The sequence below is a fragment of the Micropterus salmoides genome, unplaced genomic scaffold (genome assembly GCF_014851395.1).
Source record: "Micropterus salmoides isolate LMB-PRFRI ecotype aquatic unplaced genomic scaffold, ASM1485139v1 Ms_hic_scaffold_1, whole genome shotgun sequence".
Taxonomy (NCBI): domain Eukaryota; kingdom Metazoa; phylum Chordata; class Actinopteri; order Centrarchiformes; family Centrarchidae; genus Micropterus; species Micropterus salmoides.
Genome location: NW_024040040.1, coordinates 37,150,716 through 37,162,000, shown reverse-complemented (window position 1 = coordinate 37,162,000; position 11,285 = coordinate 37,150,716). Strand labels below are relative to the sequence as shown.

General features: G+C 40.2%; 1 protein-coding gene across 2 annotated transcripts; it reads left to right on the top strand.

Moving 5' to 3' along the window:
* The first annotated feature begins 44 nt into the window (after positions 1-44).
* Positions 45-8,757, top strand: ropn1l (rhophilin associated tail protein 1-like). 2 transcript variants are annotated; one of them, XM_038726024.1, is made up of 6 exons: positions 45-157; positions 944-1,076; positions 1,868-1,991; positions 3,299-3,460; positions 4,130-4,305; positions 8,010-8,757. In XM_038726024.1, exons 2-6 carry the CDS (start codon positions 946-948, stop codon positions 8,119-8,121), a joined length of 705 nt encoding a protein of 234 aa, XP_038581952.1. In that variant the 5' UTR covers positions 45-157; positions 944-945; the 3' UTR covers positions 8,122-8,757. The 2 variants fall into 2 exon arrangements, with proteins under 2 accessions (XP_038581952.1, XP_038581953.1); XM_038726025.1 differs by lacking the exon at positions 8,010-8,757 and adding an exon at positions 5,183-7,193.
* Positions 8,758-11,285: the final 2,528 nt, after the last annotated feature.

The following is an 11,285-nucleotide window of genomic DNA, read 5'->3' as shown; positions in this document are numbered from 1 at the left end:
AGCCCCCCCTTAAACAAACGTAGAACGCTGTTACTAAGCGACGATGCTGCAATACACACATCAGGTGCTAGGAATAAATTTACATTTGAGCTAGCCACCCATATTTGAGCCCATCTTTGTGCGGTTTGTGGTCCACATTCATTATTCAACAACCCAGGTAACGTTACAGTGTTTAATGATATTGAAGATTTCTGACAGCTAAAGTTAGAAAAATGCCTTTTGGCTCTTAGCCAAGAATTGCCAACTAACGTTAACGTTACGTTTGTGGCAGGTAGCATTATGACCAAAAGGAGCTGACTTAATTAACGTTAATTGTATAAATGCATTTACATATATTTAAATATATAGAGCAATTAAGAAATTAGTTTTGCTCTCCATACTTTTTCAAGAACAAGTAGAAATGTTTTGTCAAAACAGAATAGCTCTTGAGCGGTTAACTTTAGCTGTAAATTATATCTAACGTAACGTCAGTGTCCTAACGGTTTGTTTCTTTATTCGCCGTTTGTAGGGCGGATTCAGCAGCTGTTACTAACACCTTTTGGGGTGGCTAATGCCAGATTCACAGGCATACTAATATACTTGGCCTGTTTTGCTGTATGTCATTTCTAGGAAATGTATAATATTGATAACTCCATTGTATGAAATGTACTGTAGCTTTTCCAACGTGTCCCCTTTGGATGTTGTGTTCATGGTCTTTACCTACATACTTTTGTCAAACTTCTACAGTGCAGCTTCAACATTAACGCAAAGTCAAGAGAACCAGAATGGACCTTTTATGTTACAGCTAGCCTAATGGTGTGTTATTGTGTTATGTGCACGCACTGTTTTAAGTGGCCAGGGAGCTGCCACTTTAAAAACATTTTTTTTTAAACTTTCTCTTAGGTCTGCGTTCTGCTAGATCTCATCTGCTAATTGGACTATATAAAAATGTTTTATATTGCAGCCATGCCTCTTCCAGACACAATCTACTGTGCCCAGCAAATCAACATCCCTCCCCTGCTGCCAGACATCCTCAAAAACTTCACCAAGGCAGCCATCCGTACACAGCCCAAGGATTTGCTGCTGTGGTCTGCGGCGTAAGTCTTAGTCTTTGTCAGAGGTGGTTTGGGTCAAGGGTAGGGTTACATGTGATTGTGTTTTATTCCAATCTTGATCTCTTAAAGAACGCCATAAACAGTGTCCCCAGGCAGAATCACTCTGTGAAAAGGCAGGCCCTCTTCACCTGTGCATCCCATTTTTGCATTGACTGGCTGTAATTGGATCCCAGGGGCATCCATGTTTCTGCAGCAGTTAAACTATCTGACTTTCTCCAACAAAGGAAAAGAAAACACTGGATTAAAATTTAAATATACCAAGAATGTTTTGTACCCCTAAGGACTGTCGTATCATCTGCTATTTTATTGGCCAATGTAGCTTGGCAGTGTTTACAGTAAAAGACCATAAAGTCAGCCATATGGTGAAACAAAAACAATCAAATGTCTCCTGGGTTACAAGATGTTTATATGCTATTAAAGTAACACCAGGCTCTGTTGCCTTTGAGAGATGCTGAAAGTCACCGTGCCTCCGTTCATTCACTGTAAAATGTTATTTAAACTGTGAAGTAAGAAAAGCCACAGTATGCCCTTTAGCATTATAAGACTGTTGGTAAACTCCAGGCATAGAAAACTGCAATATATGATGTTTCTTTTCAACTGATGGTACTCAATGAGAACTCATTCAATTGGACACATGCCTCATTTTACATATCTTTTATCACTGTATTTGATTGGCATGCTCAGGGAGCAGGGGAGATGAGTGACAAGCAGGGTGAAGCTAAGCACTGTGTTTAATAATAAACGTGTGTTAATAATGTGTGTGTGTGTCCCAGATACTTCAGTGCGCTGTCTAAAGGGGAGTGTCTGCCTGTCAAGGACAGACTGGAGATGAATGTTGCCACCCAGAAGACAGACACTGGGCTGACTCCAGGTCTGCTGAAGACTCTTCATAAACAGGTATTTTCTCTACAGCAGGATCACACCTCATAAAACTGATCACATCATTTCATTTCATAGTGTTGCGGGCTACATTTTGTAATTGATTACATATATGTTGTGTAATTATTAGTTGCATTAAGTTTAATATCCACATTTACTTTCGCTTATATTATTCTGTTTCTGTGTATCTGCATAGTGCAGTGATGCTGTTTCCCCATGAGGATCATTAAAGTTTCATTTTATTGTAAGCCTATTTTATCTCACCTGCGGTGGATTCATTAAAATAACTTAATAATTAATATTTCCTTAAAGGCCAACAGTTAAGCACCAGTGTTAACACTGTGTGGATGCCACTGTCTTCCGCTCTTTATGCCAGTAATGTTAGTATTACAGTTATTAATTTTCACAGCTGTCATTTAGTGTGAAGGACTTTTGGGGGTACTATGACACAGGTTTCCCCCAGTCATTTTAGGGTCAATTGCTGAGCTAAAGTAAGCCTACGGTGAGAGCCAGTGACTCTTCAACTCAGTATATCAAACTCTGTTTGGTCGACTGACTGATGCAGCTGCCTTGATATTGATGCACTATTATCCATTTGTTAGGTAACCCATGGTCGAGATGATATAGGATAATATTTTTTTTATTACAGACAAACTGACTGGCTCTATGCCACACAGTGTTACTTTAGGTTAACGTTGGTAAGCATAGTGTCTTGGCTTGAACCAACATCCAATGGAATCTTCACACATGTCTAGAGGGGTGAACAATAACCTTATTTGGACACTTAGTGAATCTCTGTAGCTCTGGGTAGGAAAAATATCCCCAGACAGAAAGTACTGTTTAGATTTGGTATTGGCATTGCATGTGTTCACATCTCAATAAACGATGCTGCGTAAGTCTTCAGCCGTCTCTGAAACTTCTTAATGACATCTAAACGGGCTCAATTTATTTCTATAACAAATTAGAAAAATTTAAAGAAAGTCTGTATGGCCACAATTCTACCACAGATTGTAGTTGTTTTGGGACATTTACACTCAGATGTAGCTTACATACCAGCTTGGAGTGGGAATAGACTCCTCTTCTTATGTATCTATCCCTGCTGTGTCTTAATTACATAGCTTCCTCAATATAAAAGTCTAGCATAAGTAAAGGAAATCTTGCAGATAAACAGATCATTAGTATGCACAGCTGCCCGATTCCCGAGATCCAATACTTTCAACATATAATACTGAATAACTCATGATTTGTTTTACAGTAAACTAGATATATCTCATTTTCTTTCTCCTCACCTCTCCTAACCTCCCTCTACCCACACCCAATCTTAGCTGTCCGCCGGGCAAACGTGCAGCAAAGAGGAACTGCAGAAGAAATGGAAGGGTCTGTGTCTACCCATGGACCAGCTTGAGACCCTGCTGTTGCTGGGCAGCTTTGGCTCAGACATTGACTGGATGGAGTTCTTTTCCCTGGGCTGCAGTGCTCTGGGAGGGGTGAGATGTTACATAAGGCCAGATATAAATGCCAACACCACTTTATACCACTTCCTTTGAGCGTTAAAACCTACTGTGAGGCAAACCACAGCTGGAGATCCTCAAGCAGCACATTTTCTGTCCATCACACAATCTAGTCTTCGAGTGTTAAGACTAGATCCAGACATCCGTGATCCAGACTTTTCCACCAGGGCCCCCGGGGTCCAGATAGAATGACTGGATGAATCCTTCTCTGATACTTGAATCTATATAAAGCCAATGATTTTGCTTCAAAACTGAAGAAGAGCAGTAGAGACAGATTAAAGAGAATTTCTTTAAGCACTGAGAAATTTGCAGATGATGATGACTTAGAATCTGCAAAAGCAAATGCAGTTCAGCATTATCATCATGTGCTCGATGTCAACAGTTTGGAAAGGATGCAGCTGTGTGTTAGGCTGTTGAACACTTTGCCACATGAGGGCAGTCACGTTCTACATAGAATTGGCTGGTTTTTAAACTGAAAGCTAGTGTTTGCGCATGCAAGCATATTTGCAGTGTGTGCTTGTGATGCACATAAGGGACGTCATCATCCTTGAATGCTGAATGCATGTATTGTGTGTATTGTGTGTGTTTGTTTTTTTGACAAAATTCCTACCATCTGCTTCTGTGTCTCTGCACACGGTTTCTCAGACCCTCATGAGTTCTCTGAAGTTTGCCTGTGAGATCCTGACAGAGGATGAGGAGGGCGGTGCTGCGAGGATCCCGTTCAACACCTTTGTCAAACTCTACAGCTACTTGGCTCACCTGGACGGGGACATGCCACAGGACCACATTGACAACTTCCTCAGCAGCCTGCAGGCACAAGTGTAGGTGCCGTTTGTGTTTTCTCCTCAGATTTAGAGCTGTCAGTGTGCTTATAGAAATGAAGCCTACCTCCCTACTTCCACTTGCAGAAAGCAGCAGAGTGGATGTAGGCGGTGGAAAATTAGGCTGTTTTTAGGCTTGCAGAGATGCTACCCAGTTCTCTTTCCTCAAACAGCCTAATTATTTTTCTCATTCGAATCAGTTCCCCTTGGATTTAGCTCCATTCAAATCTCATATAAAGGCCTTAATTTACTCTTTTGTCTATGAAGATTATCAGTCATCAAGGTCATATGGTATCTCCAAGTATTAACTCAAGAGGCAGCTGGACCTGTTTGGACACGTGACCTCAGCAACTGCAGCAGTAAATGCAGTTGCCTTTTGTTTTTACAACTTCTAGATGTTTCATTCATTTCCCCGTCAAATTTTCCTGATTTATTTTTCCACGTGAGATAGCTAACAAGTCACTCATAGTTTGATTAGGTCAAATGTTCAGCACACATGATTATATCCAGTATACATAGTGCTGCTTAGCATTACAGACTTGACACTCCATATGTGTACAGTAGATTCATAGTCGCCCATATTTCATTTAAAACATGCAGGCAATAACTAATGCAAAACTACTTTAAGCTGAAGGGTTTGCTGCCAAATATTTGTTCCGCAGTGATGACTCTGGATGTGCTGAACATTGCTTTAGCTCTGTTTGGTCCAACATTTCTGCCAGTCAACGTCGGTGGGCTAAGAAGCACAGAAAGTTGAAGAGCTAAGCCCGGTCCCCTGGCCTCAGATGATGTTGTGAGATAGTGCTATTCACTGTGAAAATCCTTATGCTGCTGAGTAGAGCTGTTGCACTGATGCACTGGTTTCTCTGCCCGACAGCAACAAGCAGAACGGCATGATTCAGGTTTCCAGCTTCTACATCAGCAGGAAGTGAAGGAAGGCAAGACAGAAAGCAAAGGAAGACAGGAAGGAAGGAATAGAAGTAACAAAAGGACAGTGTTCAATTAATAAATGGTCCTGCTAATGCTCCTTCAAGCACAGCTGTTGTTTCATTACCTAGAAATTGGTTCCATTAATTGTTAGCATCAGGCACAGTGGGTTATTATTCATCATTGTCCAGCTGAATGAGGCTGCTATTTTGAGTCAGGTTGGAATCTTTTAATGAGCAGCGAGAGAGACACAAAGTCAGCTTACACAAACTGTCAGGTTGAGTGTGTGTATGCTTTTTATTGCCTGTTCCCTTATGTCTGGGTTAGTCAAAGTTCATTTATCATACACACAACCACACATCAGCATACGGCCTCTCTGTTGGTGTATTCATTTCGCCCAGCGGATGAAAAAGAGGAGAGGTAAGGAGATAAGCTCCGAGGGCACAAGAGCATGATTTTCAGCCTGTGTTAAAGACCTAAACCCCCCTGTGTTTTGTTCACTCCTCCATGCAATACTGTAAATGGGCAAGTACAAATTCAAACTCAGACAGGTTTAGTACACTCATCAGAAAGCACACGAAATAACATGCAGGGCCAAGAAATCTAAGTGACACACACATTCGCACACATGCACACACATGCACACATACACGCGCACACACACATGCACACACGCATAAATCTCACAACCAGTCTCCTCAGCATATAATTTTAGATTTACACATTTTTAAAAGACGCTCGCTCATGTGTCAGTATGGGAGCATAATCTGTGGTCACAGATGCACAATATGACACTCTTTTCTTATGAGCATGTTTTTCCGCCTAACGCACGCACACACACACACACACACACACACACACAGAGGCTTGTAGTTTTGTCATTTTGTGAGCATTTCATCAGGCAGGACAGGGAACAGGATCAGTGGGAATTCACAGTTCAGGCACAGTTGGCAGTACGTTTTAGGGGTAGAGGATGCACACACATAAACTGAAGCTTACCCCTTGCAGGATTGCAGCTGCGGCAGAGTCAAAGGGGATTGAAGTACCGATAGAATGCCTGATAACCTGATAACTGAAGGCCCTCCTCTTAGTCAGGCTTAGGCTTTAAAACAGAGATCTTTCTATGAACCACACAGTAGAACCTAAATATTATGTTGAAAATACTTAAGCATTGGTTTTAATCTGCTCAGAATACTTCAATGATAGGGAAATACAGATTGTGTGTGTATATATTGTGATGTAAATAGAAACTTAAAATGTTATCCTACACATGATTTTCCAAGAAGGAAACACGATTAGCTTAATAGAAATAGAGACAAGTTTAGATTTGGGCTATTGCAGTCCTCCAACTGCAGGAACCTTCCCAAGAATCCCAAAACTTGTTTTAGGAAAACATAAACTTCCAGTTTTGGTTTTGTTAATCTTTAGTGGTGTTTCAAATTACATTTTTGTTGTTGACTAAGATATAGACCATGGGCAAGAGAAGCAAAATTAAAAGTTTTCAGTGTGGTTATTTATTATATTTAAAAAACTGTAGATCCTCACTGCTTTAGAGACCTGCCTTCATGGTTTTTTCAATATCCCTTCCAACCTCTGCACGTCTTCCTTCAAGTATATATTTAAAAATCCCACTCTCACACTAGCAAACTACAAAGAGCAACACTCAATTGTCTCAGACCAAACAACTTTTCTACTGTCGTTTAAGATATCTGTCTAAAACTGAAGCCGCTAAAACTGGCACCTGTGCGTGTCCGGAGACACTGCTTGTATTGTTCTATCAAGAAATGATCGTCTTGTCCTGTCCCGGTTTACAATTCTTGTTAAGTAAATTGTATTAAGTAATTGTAAATTGTCTTTATATTCATGTATAATTTACATAGACAATCCGCTCTGGACCTTGTTACCATGTATTGATTGTTACGCCTGCTATTAAAGACAAGGAGATAAGGCTGAAACACAGATATTCCTGTATTTACTGACCTTCTGAGACAAGGATCTTTTCAATATTTCCTATTGTCCAATACTTTCCACTTTTGACCATTCAGTGACACTGTCTTCCCAGCGCATTCTTGGAACTATCCTCAAATTTCTATGCAACTAAAACTTATTTTTAAGTGCATCCTCCACCCAGTACAATGGTCATACAGTGCTGCTTGGGAGTTGTATGCTCCATTGTATTAGCATGTTGGAACATGGGGGAACCATGATGTCATTGCAAAGATGTCAGTGGTTTAGGAATCTCAGCTCCAGGGCGGACCTTGTTGCACAGCTTTTTCTGTTTCTTCAAGCTTTGCTCATAACATCGCATCTCCAGGGACACGACGAATGTAGCAGATTAGTGCGAAAGAGACAGGAGAAGACAGTGTGGACACAAAGGCCCCATTCTAGTGGTCCGCTCTGTAGCTGTTGTGTAACAGATATCAGGGTAAGACTGAGGGAAAACATGATTCATCATGTATTCTGAATTTGCAGAACATGGATATTTCATCAGTTAGCTCTATTACTGTAGTCAGTGCAGTTGTACTCGATTTTGTTGACAGCATTTGTTAGGAAACTGTTTAAACATTAATGGGTTGTTTTACATAATTTAATCATTCTAGAATTCATTGTAAGGCTTGGCTGTTTGTTTTAGTTATCTATTAGTATGAATGATAACCTTAATAACACATGAGATACAGTAACTGGGACATTAGCTGCTCAGTTGTATATGTATTGCGTGCAGATTGCACTATACCAATGTATGTAATAGATGTTTAACAACATGCTATATGTTCCAGGGAGCTCCAACACGGGATGATAAAACCTCTAGACTTTATCCATCGGGATGATATGAACTCAACTTCTCCGGATACATCAGACTTTGCCAGAGCAACCTCAAGAGCTGAATAAGTAAAGCTTGTGTTCGTGTGACCAAAAGAGAGAGTCAGCTGGAAACACCTATCACAACGCTGATGTAACAAATATTTTAGAGACATGGGACACTATGCCATTAACAACACCCATACTTTCCTCGCTGGACGTTTTAAAGACTGGATTTGGGTTTACCACCTGCCACTGTCTTAAAGCTGTGGTGGGATGAACAAGCAGAAACCTCAACAGCTGCCTATGACAGGCACCTGTCAATCAAGCAAACACTCCCAAAAGCATTCTTCTCTTTAAGCCTCATTATCTTCTTAATGGAACGGTGATCTCATAATCCCCACTATGACACACATTAGCAGATTTATTATGAATTTATCTGGTCCTGAAAAAAAATATATAAATACTTTTTATTTCAAGGAAGTTGGAAGAGCGTTTGTGTGTAAGAGGACAGTCATTATTTCCTCTGCAAAACATTGGACTTTTTTCTTGTGTCATTACTCTGTGTTGTCACACTTAACTGTTTTGCGAAGGGGCCGCATGCGCTTAACAGTATTGATTGTTCAATTCTATGTAATGTTTTTGTGTATTTATTTTTAATACTGATTTTGTCAAGGGTGTAACAGCACTGGGGAATGTGTGATCAATACATGAATTTGAATTGTCCAGGCTGTGTTTGAGAGTTGTTCTTACACACATGAACACACAGCACAGAATGAACATAATTAAGGGCCATTGCTGGCTGATTAAAATGAGTTAATTACCACTTGTAGACTATTGAATTTCTCCTATTCAAGCAGCAGCAAAAGCATTGTCTGTCCCTGGATTTAAGTGTTGTCCTTAGCTACTGAATAGGCAGTGTTGTCTGTCCCTGCCTCATTAACTGATTAAGCAATAATGTGAAGAGTTTCTAATCAAGCTATTAATAATCACTACATAAGCCTTTGCTATAAGTGGAAAAACAACATTTTCAGGCAATCTTCTTAGACACAAGCAGCCCCGTTAAAACCCCAACATAAATACTCAGTTTTGGTCCCACATTTACTCTATCATCACACACATACACAAACCTAAACAGTTCAGTGCTTGTGTCAAAAGGAGCCTCACAGGAGATCTTTGTATGGCTCTCCTGCTTCAGGTATGCCATAGAATAGAGCATGGTGTGTTGGGCTGTTTTGGCTGTTTGTGGTTTTAAGGGGGTATGAATGAGAGGAGGTTTGCTGCAGGAGCTTGTCCACGCCTACCAGCGCCAAGATCACATGCTCATTAGATGCATGTGGGATGCAGGCATATATTCCGCTCAATGATATGATGTTAGAGAAATGTATTTATGATCACCTTTTAAATAAAAAGCCGTCCACAGTAGAGTCATTTCTCAGTTTAAAGGAATATTTTGCCACTAATTATGTGGACATCGATTTTGTGCTAATGGTCAAACTCATATTTACAACAACTACATTTTAGTCAGGGAGCCCGCCCCACAGTGCCTCCTTCTCCGAGTAACCTGTAAATGTGAGCTTCTCAATAGTAGACCCTGAGGCACACTTATAGTGGCTGTTAGGGGAAGGTCCTTATTATGTCCAACAAGTATTAGCTTGCCCTTGCGTATAATGATCGTTCTGCTTATGCCTGCTTATATAGGCTACAAATAGAGCTGGGTTAAAGAAATGCTTAAGTAAGGCAACATGCCGGGATTACTGTGGTGACTGCATGTGTACTGTACATAGGTACTGTAGCATGCAGGGTTAGGGTTGAACAAGATGCAGACAAAGTGAGCAGTACGTAGACCCTGTCATCCCTCCCGCAGCAGGTGTGTTATCTCAAGTTATCTCATATTTGAGGTTTTCCAACATGTGATGACTCCTTCAGGAAAATATTGCCAAATATTTTTTCCACATGCTAACAAAGAGAGAGACAGGTTTTGATTTCGAAAAGGTTGAATGTTTTACAGCTTTGGAGTGCTGTACTAAAAGAGCCTTGAATGTAATGGATCAGGGACCCAGTATAAACCTCACCATTTAAATGACACACACACATTCACAGAAGGGCTCATTGTAATTAGGATTTAGATTTTTCTTTAGAGCCCAGGTTGAACTAATGCACTTGGCTCTGCAAGTGATGGTGCTGCTAATGTTGCTCTATTTCCAGCGAGGAGCACCGTGGTTACAGAAGGTGTTACTGTAAAGTGATATTAAGGCATCTCACGTTTTGATAAATTTATGCAATGTAATTTACTCTAGTTATTCAGTTGCATCCCCTAAAACACCCATTCATTATCAATATGAGCCAATTTCCTTTTTTTCTGGCAGAAAATTGTTGCCTTTGTGGCAGCTTTATCCTACTGAACATTTCTTTGACCAGCTCTGGAACTGCTGGTAGTATCAGGGTGTAAAACTGTGATTACAGAATACATTATTGTCCTAAATCAATATAATGTGAGCAACTGAAATTGTTTCATTTTCAGTCTATTAAAATATAAATGTGCTGAACTTTATGGTTATTTTTTGGTTTTCCTGAATTAGTATGCATTATATTGAGAGGTGTTTCTAATATTTTTGTCTACTCCCCTTTTATAGGTAGACTAAATATTTGGAAAATATTTAAGGCTGAAATAGGTGAAAATGGAAGAAGATTGTACTCCTACTACCTGTTTTGCAATTGAATTATTATATTATTATAGTAATTATTATATAATATCTCGAGTCTCTGGTCTTCATGGCCCTAGAATGTTCACTTGCATTCTGTCTGTAATTACAATGTTGCAGTGTAGCTTCTCACAGCCTCCGTCTACATTACATTACATCTACACGTCACTCAGAATCTACACACTTGAGAGCTATACGGGATTAAGTGGAAGAGTGAGAAAGTCATGAGTTACAAGCTTTTACATCTAAAATGTTGATTGCAACCTTTACTCTAACCCTAACTTCACCTTCCTTAATTCTAATTCTAACTGAAGATGGGCAGTTTTATTTTATCATTACCTCCTCTGGTGACTATGTCTGTCTGAACTTAAACTGTTCAAAGTGTTCACAGATATATATCTCTGGAAGCACTACACTGACTGTCACACACACACACACACACACGCGCGCGCGCACACACACACACACACACGCACACACAACAGCAGAGTGATACCATAGAGATGGAAGAGCCACAGGAGAGCAGAGCTCTCAGCTGGGGGTAGATGA